Consider the following 15706-nt stretch of genomic DNA (forward strand, 5'->3'; position numbering starts at 1 on the left):
TTTAATTTTTGTCTTGCCATATCGTTTAGTCTAGCCAAGAAAAAATTAAATCTGATCTATGATGTAATGAATAAAAAATTTTTTTTGATTACCCAAAGTTTATTGATGTTGTTCTCTTATTCAAATTATAAATTATATAACTAAACAAATTAATAATTGGGCCTAGGTGAAGCTGTGCGCTTGAATTTGTCATAGCATCATCCTACAGTGTGGTGAATTATTATTGCTCATTATTGACTATTGGCTATTTTAGTAATTTAAATAACATGGTTTATCCTAATATATTGATTAATGACATTGTATTATAATACTACACCACCCAAATATTTACTACCTTCTCATTTTCGTTGTCAGTGCAGGCTTTTTTTTTTTTTTAGCTTACTGACCATAATGGATTAGTGTGCATTAAAAAGTCTTGAACATAAAACAACAGGGTAAAAATGTAGATGATGACTAGTCATAATAATTTCATGACTCTAGACACTTTTTTTGTGAAAACAGTGGCATAATACAATGAAATAATATGTTCTTTAGCCATATAAAAACAGTTGCCATGCGTGGCGGTTCTAGTGTTAAAAAAATGTATGCCAACAATTTGTTTACAAGCTGTTTTTTTTAGGTCTTTCCTTTGGTTGAAACACTGACTGAGCGATTACATGAGACATGAGATGTTCATTCATGTTTATTTCGCATTAAAACTAGAAGTAAAGAGTAAGCTCCAAGCTGCCATTTGAACTTTCTTTCATTTATACAGTCTGTCACGGCACATCAAAGACTGTCAAAACAGCATTTATTGTCTGAATTTGCTGAAAAAACAATGGACATAATTTGAAAGATGAAATGTTGTTTCTTATCAAAATAACAATATATATAAAATGGAAGATATATACATATACATACATATATATATATATATATATATATATATATATAGAGAGAGAGAGAGAGAGAGAGAGAGAGAGAGAGCCTATGTGTGTATATGTATATATATATATACATATATGTGTGTGTGTGTGTGTGTGTGTATGTGTGTTTTTGTGTGACATATGAGGACACAAATTTGTATAATGACATGGGTATGACATAGGTTTTACAAGGAGACTTATAAGGTGACTTATGAGGACATTTCCCCATGTCTCCATATTTCAAAAGGCTTATAAATCATATTCCAAAAGGCTTATAAATCATACATAATTAGTGAAGTGAAGTGAAGTGACATTCAGCCAAGTATGGTGACCCATACTCGGAATTTGTGCTCTGCATTTAACCCATCCAACGTGCACACACACAGCAGTGAACACACACACAGCAGTGAACACACACCCGGAGCAGTGGGCAGCCATTTTATGCTGCAGCGCCCGGGGAGCAGTTGGGGGTTCGGTGCCTTGCTCAAGGGCACCTCAGTCGTGGTATTGAGGGTAGAGAGAGCACTGGACATTCACTCCCCCCACCTACAATCCCTGTACTCATATTTTTGTGGCCAGCGGTTTAGACATTAATGGCTGTGTGTTGCGTTATTTTGAGGGGACAACAAATTTACACTGTTATACAAGCTGTACACTCACTACTTTACATTGTAGCAAAGTGTGATTTCTTCAATGTTGTCACATGAAAAGATATAATAAAATATTTACAAAAATGTGAGGGGTGTACTCACTTCTGTGAGATACTGTATATACAGTATGTGTGTGTGTGTGTGTGTATATATATATATATATATATATATATATATATATGAAGAGTTTATTTGCAAAAACGGACAGCTCATGAATAAAAAAACATGTTTTTTATTGTTGTCATGTTTTTATTGTGTTTTATTGTGTTAGTTAGCTGTTTTTTTATTTATTTTTTAACCTAGTCAAAATAACCCAACAGCAGTTTGACAGATTAATTGGAATGCACAATGAAATTTGTTTTTTCAAATGAACCATTCATATATATATAATATATATGAATATGTTTTCATATGTATACATACAACGTGTGTGCACGTTGGTTATATATACACACATACACAAAATGAGGGTAACTCAAAGCATTATGAAATTAGCCCAAATATTTCATAAGCACCCCTGTAAGGGGCGGGGGTGTAGAACTTTGTGAATGATGTGCATGTGAATTCTGAGGAGCTTTGTGTGGAATTCTCTGGCAGCAGATTCCATGCAGGTACTCCTGGCTTATTCTGTATAGAATGTCGATCACGCCTGAGTTTAATCTTCATGCCTTGAACAGGAGGACCTGATATCTAAAGCAATTTCTCCTTAAAATAAGGATTTTCCTTCATCTTTATTCTTTTTTAAATGTAGCTGATGAATGTGAGGCCAAACACTAGATTTAAAAGCTTGTCCTTCAGTTATCAGCATTGACATTGCAGGCTCGGAGGATTAGATGAGGTCAAATGTGACCCAGAGGGGCATATTTTCCTCTCATGGAAATGAGTGCTATCATGTTTAACTCTACTCACAGGCAATACCTTTACACATCAACATTACAGAGCACCTGAAGGTTGCTATGGTAATTTGTAAAAGCGCCACTAGACTTAATACTGGGTTGTTGTGGAATGGCAACACACACAATGCGGCTCAAACCCATAAACACTGCTCATCTTCTCCAATGCCTCAGACAGCATGCACAGGTAATAAATCATCGACGACAGCAAGCTAAATTATGCTAAATGGGGAGAAGACATATCCAAAATCTTTCTCAGAAGAAAGCACCGGGTTCACACATGGATAAATGTCCTGGTAACAGGCAAGTCGATCCCATTACTGACCCACCTCTATGGGCCTAAGATAAGAATACTGCTGCTTGTTAATGTTGTCTTATCTGCTAAGGAAACACATTTCCTTCTCAATACAAAAGAAGCTGTGATATGACTGGAAATGGCACCAAACATGAACTATAAACAGCTTAAAAAAAGAAAAGAAAAACACTATATAGAAATAATTTTCTGGATTCAAAAAAAAAAAAAAAAATATCTTTTGTCCTCTGAACTGCCTGTATATTTAGATACACAGATATGAAATAACTAAAGTGTTTAACTCAAAGAAAGGTCATCAACTTTCTCTACAAAGCAGAGCACTCTCTTGTTCTCTCCCTAAGATGAAGGGGATAATGGGAGGGTGGCCTTAAACATCTGCTTGTGAAGAATTTATTCCCTAAATCATTGTCATTAGATCCAGAATAAATTCTGATGTAAAAGGGAGCAAAGAGCTTTCAGCCTTCATCAGACAAGTGGAGACATGAAGCCAAGACCTAGGAGATGGGGGAAGCAAGGAGAGAGACTTATATGGCAAAAAATCTTTTTCATTTTGACTGGATTTCAATACTGTAAAAATGCAGAAAGCAGTACTTTGACTGATATGAAGAAATAGCAAAGTTAATGGAATTTTACACTCCAGATATGTGATGAACTTCTAAGGTCATCGTGATGAAAAGAAACGCAACTCATCAGCAGACTCCAGACATGGTTTATTTTACCACATAAGTAGCTGAGGCGGTTTCAGAAGAGAAATTGTCGTCTGTTCTGGAGGTCTTGCTGTATTTATGAGCAGCTTCAAAGATGATTTCACTCTCTCTCTCTCTCTCTCTCTCTCTCTCTATGTTAGAGGAAGTGAGCGGAAGAAGACCCTTTGGCTGCTTTTGTTGTCATGTTTTTTTACTAGAAAAACATCTTGGAGCAGAAGGGAGTGATAGCAAAACAATCATTTAAGCAGCTAACATACATTAGCAGAACATTTTTCATTTTTTACAGTCAGTTGTAACACGATGGCTGATTTTACAAGACTTACTTTATATGTCTACATCAATACTAGACTTCAATAAACGTGAGAAACAAGAAGCGTAGAGCAATCTGCCTCATCAAGAACTGTACAACTTGTAAAATGGTTTTCAGTCATAAGTTGCCTACTTCAAAAAAAAAGCCCTTGAAAAAAAAATGAAAGACCTTTAAACACAAACAAAAGTGTAAAAACTGTTTCTCTGTGCTGCTAAAACATTGCCCTGTTTGTTTGAGAATTCTGACCAACCCAGCATAGCAACACTGGCTCAACCAATGATGTGAGTTTGAGTGCAGGGCTATCTTTTTGGTTAGCCAATAGAAGATGGGAGGAACATTCATTAAAACCAATCATTATTTTTTGCAGTTCTTTTTGGTGTTGTGCTATCAAAACACTACTCTGTTTGTTTGTGAATTCCAACCATACCAGCATAGTAACACCGGCTCAACCAATGATGCGAGTTTGGGATGGGTTTATCTGTTTAGATGACCAATGGAAGATGAGACGAATGTTCGTTAAAATCATTATTTTTGCAGTTCTGTTTGGTGATGCTAGTGATGCAAAAATAAAACACTTCACCTTTAAACAATTATTAAGAAATTATTCTAGAGCATCTGTATCTGTATCACGGACAAAAAACAGGATTGAAAAATGAATTTGGAATGGCATACTAGTACCTATACCCCCTCCTTTGCTGTCCCGTAATACTGTAGTATCTAGTATATTAGGATAGTATTCATACTAGACTTTCATCATTTTTTCACCACTATGGCATCCACAATGTTCAAACAGACTAAACCGCTAATTGGTGTTACTGGGGTAATTTCTGCCTACACAATGATTATCTGGTTTTAAGCTTTGAATTTAATTTGGTAACACTTTAAACTTAACAACTACCTTACTAACTACTAATAATCAGCTAAGTAGGAGTTTATTGAGGCAAAAGTCGTAGTTAACGCTTAGTGAGAATTGGACTTTAAAGTGTGACCTTTAATTTATTATTATTAAGCTAATAATAGAACAAAAAAATTACTTGTGTGTTTTTAACCAAAACCTTTTCTGTGTACATATATGTGCATATATATAGTATATGCATCACCATATACCGTGACAAACCTACATACTACACATGCATAGTTACAGAGCATACTTTTATAATGGTTAAGAACCAAGTTCTTTCTCAAATGTAGGTTAGTACATACTTTTGTAGTATGCACAATTAGTAAAGGCCCTAAAAATCTTAAAATGTACTTGAAATTATAATGATAATCTTATGTGATAGCTTACAGGTTTGCCATTAGAGTTTTTGCTGACAGCATAAATGAACTGGGAAGCTCTGTTGTCCCAGGACACCTATAAACACAGTTGGGAGCATGTCGTGTGTTTGGCCTGAACAGTGAATGATCTTTTCCCTTGTTATCACAGGAAACTGTGCAAAGGGCCTACATATAGCTCAATGATGGGTGGATGACGTAAGGCCTAAATATACTGCCATTTCAAAAAATAAAACAAGTCATATTGCACATGGAACATGGTGAAAACATGGGCGGGCATTTCCCATTGGCTTTGTGAGAGGGCTACATCCGTATGCACTGCGCCCAGATATTTTGAGGGAAAAAATGAAAAGAAAACAAGACACCACAGAACCACTGAAAACACTGCCTGAAGCAGATAGCGTGACATAAACAGCACCCACATCCCAGACTTCCACTGATGCAACTACTGAGAAGTCGGTTTCATCCGAACCCATCAGCGCAGCCTTTACAGCTCAACCATCTGACAAACAGCAAACAACACAGCTCAGCCTGAGGTACAAGCCTGGGGCGACAACTATTTTGCCACACATCCTAACACTGGAAATTATAAATCACTGAGTAAATGAAGTCGTGTTTATGTTTCAGAGACGTTTCAGCATGGGGGCTGGCTGCCTGGGATCAACAAAGATGTCAAGACGCCCACCCTGATGTTAGCTTACTCGTGAGAACCAACACTGCTAGAAAGCTATACAAGAAGGATATACGTGTCCAAACATAGTTTTAGGCGCCCACTGATTCCTCCAGTTCAACGCTCTCCGTTTTTGTCAGGTAAGGAAATGCACCCCTCTCCCCTCTGCAACATGACCCCAGGAAGTGAAGATGGAGGGAAAAACACAACAGAATGAGGCAAATATACAACATGTGGAGCTGAAAATTCCCCAACTCATTTCTGGTCAGACAAATCAAACCCACAGCTTTCCCAACATGTATTTTTGTCTGAAATATGTCAAAATGCATTACGGTTTGTGGTACACAACTGTAATATCAAACATATTGCCATTTATGTGGATCCAACATGCACACATGTCACCATTTTAGGGCTTTACCATAGTTCCACAGACGTGTAGCACACCATAATTTTGTCATTAATGTTAGCAACCAACATTTATAGAAACCTAACCCCATCCTCATCATTACTATCATTGATTCAAGATTTAGGACTATTACGTTTTCTGTTTGCTCATATTGTTTCTTTCAACAGTCTTATCACTTTCTGTTGTCTCAGTGTCTCAAACACACATTTTTCAAAAAGACAAATGCTGAAGCTGGAATGCATACTACTCTTACTGTTTTTGCCATGCAAATATATAGAAGAAATAGTAAGAACAATATGGTATTATGCTATCTCCAATTCAGTCATGCTTTATTCTTTTCTAATGAAAGTACATGGAAGAGCTGTGCTTGCCAATTTCCAGTTTTGTTAAAAGTATCCAAAAACATGTTAAATAGTTTATGTGGGGTCTAGTTGTAGTGTTGCAAAAATAACAAAATGTACCAGTTATTGAGTGTAATTGCTTTCAAATGTGGCTTTGTTTTTCAAATGACTGTAAGAGGCATTTGGAGCAATTATGATCAACAGTTTTTACCAATTTCAATCATGTTATTGTTTTTAGAAAAATGAAAAACAAAGGCTAATTAAATTGATTTCCAGTTAATTTATTCTACTGTACAAGTACATTTTACTGGAAACCATGCTGTTCATGGAAATTTACAATTTATTTAAATGGGATGTTCTGTAAATTTTAGTTAGTCCCAGTAACCAACGAGGGTAGAGCTTAGTGTAGTTCAAAGATTAATGTCCTGACTCAAAAGATATTTGACACAGAGCGTGACAATACATGATGACCATGGTGCTGACTAGGAACTTTCCACCCTGATGCCTATGATATCACTAAGCTTCAGTTCTTATTTCGTTATAGTCAATTGCTATATAAAGCCATACATAAGAACATAATTATGGTGCCAAGAGTCCAAACCCTGTCTGGATTGCGCTAATCCCAATGGTAAACAAGTTAGGCATCTCTGGATTGGGTGAGATCATGGTAGCAGAGATTGACACACCTGAGAAATTTAACTGTATAAGGGGCTGATTCTGTTGCCGCTGGCAGCGTTCGACTCAGCTATGTCTGCCAGGGATCACTTTACTGGGTAGGCAGTGATGACAGGCTCCCCTGAACTGTTATCACTGTTTGCACTCAGCTATTTGTTGATATGCCAGGAATTCCTCTTTTTTGTGTCTTTTTTTTTTTCTCTCCCATCACCCTTTTTTCTACAGTATGTCAGTAAGGTGCAGAAAGACAGCTGTGATGACAGCAGCACTTCAAATAAAGTGCTGCCTTTAGACCCACACAGTTCTGTTTACTCAACTAATTGTATTCATCGCAAAGGGCATACCTCCCATTTTAAGTGCACGCTCAATAGAAAATCTTTTTCCGACATGAGGCGTAACCACCGGTGGCATTGACCCAGTTCTTCTGGTTAACTTTAATAACCCAAGTTATTAGCTATTAAGTCTCTGAAACTGGAATATTAAGGACACTACATCTTACCTTCTGATCTCTTGAGCTCCTTACGTTGTATTGTTGGTGAGTCTTTTTTGATGTCATTACTCAGGGGGGTGACCAGACTTGGCTCAGACACTGGCACCTTAGTCTCCACTTTGGAGAAAGAGGCGATCCGCTGTAATATGGAACCCACACTCTCTTTGGCATGGATATCGTCCTGATCGATATCATTGCTGATCTCCATCTGTCCTGACAGGGAAGGTGAGGCAGGGGCCACCTGGACCACTTGGGGCTTAGAGACCACGTTGAACTGTGGAGTCTGGGCAGGAGACAGAGGCACTGGAGATTCGCTGATGTTGGGTACTGGGATAGCTCCAGGAGGAGTGATGGGCTCTTTCTTTTCAATGATGTTGTTGTTGTTGCTGCGGACCATGGGTAGGTCGGTGCTTTCCAGGCTGCTGATGGATGCAGAGGGACTTGCTGAGACAGTGGGACTGTTGGATAGCGTGTGCAATCTTGGAGGTGGTTTAGGTGCTCCTGAGGATTCCGTTTGAGACTGGAAAACTAAGTTGTCAAGGTCAAGAGGGAACTTGTTGAGGCGAACCAGATCTTTAGGTCTAGGTGACTGGCTGTTGATAGAAGAGTCCCTTGCAAAGGTAATGCTGTTCTGGTTGTTATGGGAACTCCACTGCGGACCTGTATTAGTGAATCGCGATCCAGGCGAAATCACTCGTCTCATTCCAGCAGTCTCCATCTGGAGGTCCAAAGAAGGCATGGACCCATGGCTAATTCCCATGGGTTCAGTTGGGATGACCAGAGGACCCTCCAGCTCTGAATGGAACATGTTTCCATGTGAGGAGAACTTCTTCAGGGCAGGGCTGCCTAAACGTTGGGCTTTGAATTCCCCAACACCGACAGGACTCTGGGAAGGGCTTGTGTAGGAGCAGAGTTTTGAAGAGGCCTGGTACTCCAGACTGGAAGAGGAGCTATGGAGACTGTCATTGTCACTTCCTGGCCCGGAAGACGAAGTGAAGCCATTGGGGTTGAATTTGTTTTGAAAAGAGGCAGCTCGGTTGATCCCAGTATTGGCATTGATAGTGGGCTTTCCCATTGTGCCTCGGTTGAAGGAGAGACTGGAAACCATCCTATTTCTCATAACGGGGCTCTGAGCAGGACTGCAGCTGATACTAATTCTCGAGCGATAAGGAGGAGACACTTGGTTCCCTTGACTCCTCACATCATTTGTCTTGCTGAGGATAGCACTCGGGCTGATGGGAGATGTGACAGAAGACGTAGGGGAGAATGTGGGGATCTCGTTCACATCATCAATATCAAAGGATCTCTTCAGAGCTGTATAAAGAAAGAAGCCACAAACTTGATTAATTTTCAATGTCAGAAGACACTCTTGAAGGCTTAATGAATAATAAAAGGCATATCCTAAAATGAGGTTGGTTAAATTGTACTTAATAACCAAAGGGCAAATTTCAGTTCCAGAAACACTAGGCTATAATTTTTCAGGTAATACATTTCTAAATTGGTGATAATACTGATAATACATCAAAGATTTAGACTTCTTTCATGATAGAAATCATACATCAGCTAAGACAGTCATTTCCTGTTTTTGATTTAAAGAGGCACTAAAACCTTAAAAGGATACACTTCACGGTGAGGGCAGCCTGGAGCCCTCTCTGAATGGATGCCTGTCAGACAGATTTTGAAGGGCCAAGCCATAATTACAATGGTGTCTGAGCAATCTTGCTTTGAGGGTGATATAACAACTGTGAACAGATATGCTTTATTCAAGCACCCAGGTTATGTTTTGTAAGTCTTTAAGAGATTAGAACAAAGGTAGATTCAAATATTTGCACATAGTACAAACATCAGTTAATGATCTTTCGTACAAAATAGTAGATAATTCAGCAGTAGTGAGATAATTATGAATATACTGGGACTAGATAAATTAACAAACAAACAAAAGCATTACATAGTTAATTCGAGATGTGATCTTTGAAAATACATTTGCATTATTTTTGCTCCTCGTGTAAATGTTTTTCTATAAATTACAAGCAGATTTTTTTTATTTATTTTTTTACCAGAAAACAAGACAAAGCACACTGATTATAAATTATGAAAGCACAGAACTTAAAATCCCAGCTTCATCAAAATCCACTCAGACTGAGAAGTAAAAATTGTCCATGTCACCCCTACATCAACTTTAAAAGCATAATGACTTTTGCTGTCAATTAAAAACATGTGCTAAGGAAATGTACAATAAGACAGTGGAAACAGTCTCTTGTGGGGCTGAACGGTAAATCTACACCTGGAGCATGTAAATTGTGGTGACACTGTATAATCCCCTCATTCTCAGAAGCAGCGACACAAAGCCGAAGGCAAACAGTGCTTTCCGATCTTTTCCCTTTGTGAGAGGCAGTGGCTTTTCCTCCAGCACAAAGGACCAATTCAAAGACACAGTGTCAGGGGCTGAAGGCTTGGATTACAACAGCCCTTCACCGTGACTGAGAATTCCAGTGGCAAACAGTACAAATGTCCTAACAGTTATGTGGCAGACCCAATTAGAAGTGGCAGCTTGAGCATTTCACGTAGACACCATTACAATTGACAATTGGATCTGTCTAGGGTGTGATGCTATGAGGTGCCTGCAGTTGCAGACTACCACGGCTCATGCGCCATCTTTGGCATATCACACACCCAGGCACCATGACAGAACGTCAAAGGTTTTCAACCCTCTTCAGGTACTCCCTTGTGTAAACAAGCAGATATCAGTGTGAAGTTATCATAGCATCTCACCCAGCAGCCCTGATTTTATCTTTGCCCGGCAGGGGACAGGGCTGGAGCCAGAGCCACTTGTCTTCCCATAGGGTATGCTACCAATTAGAGTCACGAAGACTACAGGCACTAAATGAAATCACATTTCATGCAGGAACAGCCCCTTCTTTTACAGTGAGGAGACCACAGACCCTTTGTTTCAGCTCGCCCAACATCATCCATACAGCTGTGAAAGTTTAGGCCTAATCAAATTCCAGCAGCAAGGCTGTCTTTGCATTGCACTACAAGCAATGCCATTCTCTTCAGCGCCCCAGAAGGCATTTAATATGAGAAGAACACCATTAGGGTGCCATTTGATTCAATGGAGGAGAGGTTAAATTTGCCATGTGTATTGTAACAATGGAACTCAAAGTGATGGAGAAGTGCACTTTGGCAAAGAAGTACGCACTACTTTAGCTGACTACAGTTTCGGAAAGCGAAAGAAAAGACACGAAGCAAGCGAGGGAGGGACAGCAAACCAAGTGGCAAAGTGTAACAGCTTTTTTTACGGTGCAGTACATGCAAGTGTAAACTTGTACTCCCCTTTGACTGAGATAAAAAGGGGCCGGTATCAGGTAATTACTGGCACCCTGTCAAACGCTCAGGAAATAATTACGCTGGCAGCCGAGCGCACCATCTCTGTGCTGTTCAATATTCTTTCTCACAGCTCTGCTGCAGTGTAATCCTCTCTGTTAACACATGGAGCAGCACAATGCCTGAACGATCTGATAAAAAAGAGGAACCTGAGAAGCTCCTTCTGCACCCTGCTCTCTTTTTCCTCACGACTGAGTCTCGAGACTGTTTGCAGCGTGTTATGGTTCTTTGGGAAATGGGATAGATGTCAATGCCTCGTGATGATTATATGCTTCCTGTCAAATACTTTGATGATATTTTTTTCATTAAGGACATTTTGGGTTCTTTTGTAATTTCCTGTTAATAACCAGGTTCAATGCAGCTTGGTACTGTTTGACCCTTGGAGAAAAAGTTGATGCATTCATGGCCTACATAAACACAAATTCCCATTGGTTTCTGAAATAAGATCAAAAGAAATAGTTCAACCAATAATTAACGTTATCGTTCCAAACTTGTATTTCTTTCCTGTGTGAAACACAAAAGAACAGTTCAACAGTTTTTGTCCATAGAATAAACGTCAATAAGGTTCAAAACATCATTTCACCCCACTGACAGACAGTGAAACACTTACACATTTTGATCGTTTTCTACAGAAGAAATGTCAAGTTTGGAACGACGAGGCTGAATAAATGACAGAACTTTCATTTTTGGGTGAACGATCCCCTTTTAAATGTTTCCAGTCAATATATTTGTGACCCGTTCTAAAGAGAGCCACATGCAGAAGAATAAAAGATAAATTTTTCTCTGCACGTTCACATAGATTCAGGATCATGGAGTTCATGGTTTTACTACACTAGCTGCTATGTTACTTTGGACCTAAGGTTTATGATGAGGGGCTGCAAGGCAAACAGAGAAAGGCCTGGGGATGATTGCTGAGGGGGTCGTCAAAGAGACAGTTGGGGGAGGTCAAGGGGACGCCATACAATCACTGACGGATTACCTATCCATGACATTTCTGTTAAACACACACAGATCATATGCTCAAAATCAGCAACATTTCCAGTGTAAATGTAGCTCCTCTCCTCATCTGACAGTCCTGAGAGGGAAAGTTTTAGAGATGCATCTATAGGGAGAGTGAATCGTTGGCCAGGCGGATGGGGGGGCAAGTTTGGGCCTGTTGTGGTTTTCCATCCCCCACCATCGCATTCCTCACAGGTATTCCCAGACGACCCCTTGAAACACCACCCTAAGCACATATCTCAGACGTTGCTTGGACCACCTCTGCTAAGGCACATCTGGAAGCTGAATTCCGAGTTGCCATTTACAGAATTGCAGCGATGCGAATAGGGCTCTGCATTCACACCCCCCGGGGGCAATGAAAAACATTCACATAGTTACAGATACTCTCTATTACACCTTTTTAGCCTTTTGAGTTGAATTTAGCTCCTCATCGTGATCCAGTATAAATGTATGTGCTACTCAACACCATTGTGCTTTCATTACCATTTCAGATTTGGCATCTAATGTTCCAAATCGGAATGAAGATTAAAACAAGCGTGAAAAAAAGCAACTCATGGCTGATAATGGCATTTGATGGGATTCAGTCTACATATATTCAGTATGTGGTATCAACTGTCAGGCAATTACATAGAAACATGCCTGAGCCACTTTGTGTTCTCCAAGATTCCTGTTTTTATAAATGTAACTTGGCAGCTTTCTGTAGAATCTGATCTTAGAGAAACATTTTAGAACCTACTTTTTGTAAATACTGATCAAAGGGTAAACAAAGGTTGAATAAAGCTAGACCATCACGAAACTTAGTTTCAGGTGGACCTGTTTTTAGGAATGATAATCGAATTGAGGCTGAGATGAGAAAGAAATAATCCATACACTTACTATTTAATACTAACCTTCCCTTGCCTCCATCTATAAACTACAATTACACCCAAAACTTTAGAAAGATGAAGTTATAATTAGTGCTTTGTGACGCCCGTTTCACACATACTCCGTGTGCAGTGCGTTTGCAGTGCGTATTTTTTTCCGTACCCATGTTAACAGGTTAGAGCTTTCACACTGCACGCGGTTGCAGTCCGTCGATCCGTTCCAGTTGCGGTGCGTATACAGCTGTGCAGCGATCGTTTCCGCACCGAGTCTATTTTTGCTGTGCTGCAAAAATATATATTTGCACCGCAGTGAATTAAAGTGGCAGCGCATTGTTCACATTAAAATAAACACAGATTGACAAGAAACTATAATAATTTCATCATATAAGCATTTATAATTGCAGTTAATGTGTTCTACAGTTAATAAATTACAGGGTCAAGAAGTAAAAAAAAAGTCAAATCAGTATAGTCCCAAGAGTTGCAAAATGCGATCAGATATTACTATTTTTTTCCCTCAAGAAATACATAATATATATGTTGGGGAGGGGTTTGGGGGAAACACTCGCTGGCAATCACGTGACAGGCTGTCGGACAGAAAAGTACTCAAAAAGAAGGTGATATGGATGACACTCGTCTCATCGTGGAGGTGGAAAAACACAAAATTCTTTATGACCCACAGAATATGTTGTACAAAGATTTTTGAATTTGTTGCACACAGAAACTGCGGATCAGTAGCGCACTGCAAACGTGTGATGTGTGAAAGCACAATGGCTCGTCATGCTTCCGCACCGCATATGTACTGCAACACGCACCGCATACGTACTGCACACGAAGTATGTGTGAAACGGGCGTGAGACTGCCACATGGTAGATTTGGAAGGTATGAATATTTGAGATAGAGCCAAGGAAAAAAGAGGCAAGTTACTATAATTGCCCTCAATCTAGCTCAACCATAAATTAAATATCTGTGACTGACATAACAAAATGCAATATCAGAAAGCTGTGCTACTATCTACAAGCAAAATAAATAAGCAAAAATGTAAAATAAATAAATCAAAATACATTTTAAAAAAGTACAATAACAATACAAAAAATACCATACAAAATAGGCTATATTCACACAATGAATTCTGTATATTAAAGATAAAATAAATACACAAATAAATTAACAAAACTAAACTAAAATGAAACTAGTATAAAATAAAGTATGCATTATTTACCCACATGTTTTGTCTAAAAACTGGGTAACACATGTTACGACACTAAATAGTGTGAGTTTGAACAACTACAAATTGGACAACTATTTTGTGACAACATTATTTGCTGAAACAGAAAAAAAACAGATAACATCTCTGAATGACATCAGATGCTCAAGTGATGAGTCTTTCCTTAAAAGGCCCAATTCTAGAGTTCAAGGACTAAAGTTTCTAAAGTTCAAGGTCAATTTGTGTGTAATGTTGAGTGACAAAAATTCATAACTTAACTTGGCAGTCTAATTTTTTTCTTCCCAGTGGTGTTCATACACACAAACATAGACACAGTACATAGATATTTCATACAGTCCTTCAAGCTTAGCCTCCCTTATCCCACAAGGCTTTACCAGGGGCCCTATATTTCCTCAATCTTTATTCTATGACTCCCATAATGCTGTGAGGAATGCACTGTACAGGCTGAAAAAGCAATGAAAACCATCATCCTTTGCTTTAAAGTAGACTTTAGTGACTCAGCACCACAAATCAAGAACATATAGACCCTGGATCTGCTTGATCAAAAATGTAGCCTCAAGATATACCATATGCCGTCTCTAATGGGCCAGTCTCAAATTCCACAACAGGAAGGTCGAGGCTGGTTCTTTTGGACATATTTTGGCTTTCCCTCATTTCCACACATTCACATTTACAGGAAATGCATCCGTCGTCACCCGCTGAACAGCCATCTCCGTGCATCACAAAAGTTCATGCCTACAATTAAACTTCTACTGATAAGACGTGGATGACTGCTTTTCACAGTCACTCGACCACAAACAGCCATATAAAAGAACCAAGGATCTCACTATACGTCCCACAACATTCCGAGAGGCGTTTTCCTCAGAATGAACAGCGGTTCTGTCTATCTTCACTCAAGCACATGGAGGCACACTGATCTCTTGTTCGGAAATGACCTTATTGGCTGGTTTGAGGTGAAGCTGAAAGAATTTAATGTCTCTCTTGTGTCATCTTCTACTAGGAATCACATGGCCTGGGTATGAATCGGAGAAAACTGTTGTCGCCAATACTAAGAACACTAAGTCTTTCAACACATACATACTCAAAGTGACATGGACGGCGATGATCCCATCTTCTAGTTAAATCAAATTTTGCATTGACTCATTCATAATACTTTTTAAGAGCTTAATAAAAGTCAGCTGTAACTGACAGAAATCAAGGCATGTCAAGTGATTTTGTTTAACGCATTGGCAAAATGTTGAGCACTGTAGTGCTGTTTCAGCTCTAGAAGGAACACACCCGGTAAACATGTTTGTTTACTGCTTAGCAAAAGACACCTCAATCTTCCCTGTCATCATGTGTAATTGCCACAGTCTTCTTAAGAATGAGTTTTTGCTGAAGCATCTACCAGACAAACCGCTCCACAACATTATCAAGGTAGCAAAAGTGCTTCCTCAGAGAGTTTTAGCCGACAACTGTTTCCACGTAGCACGCAAATATAATAATAGATGGTGCTTTATTCTGAGTGCTTGAACTAATTTGTTTTTCCTCTTCACATCAGCACCTGTCTAAACACTGAGAGAAACTATTGTTCTCCAGTCCCCGCTGTGTCCGTCCATGA

General features: G+C 39.1%; 1 protein-coding gene across 1 annotated transcript in view; it reads right to left on the reverse strand.

The window, feature by feature from the left end:
- The window catches only part of LOC306859282 (uncharacterized protein), a 62477-nt gene that overhangs the window by 45591 nt on the left and 1180 nt on the right, over positions 1-15706 (reverse strand). Inside the window, exon 2 of the mRNA XM_079400245.1 lies at positions 7645-8949. Within this exon, the coding sequence (XP_079256371.1) occupies positions 7645-8949 (1305 nt within the window). The remainder of the gene's footprint in view (positions 1-7644; positions 8950-15706) is intronic.

The sequence above is a fragment of the Barbus barbus genome (assembly GCF_936440315.1).
Source record: "Barbus barbus genome assembly, chromosome: 3".
NCBI classification, from domain to species: Eukaryota; Metazoa; Chordata; class Actinopteri; order Cypriniformes; family Cyprinidae; genus Barbus; species Barbus barbus.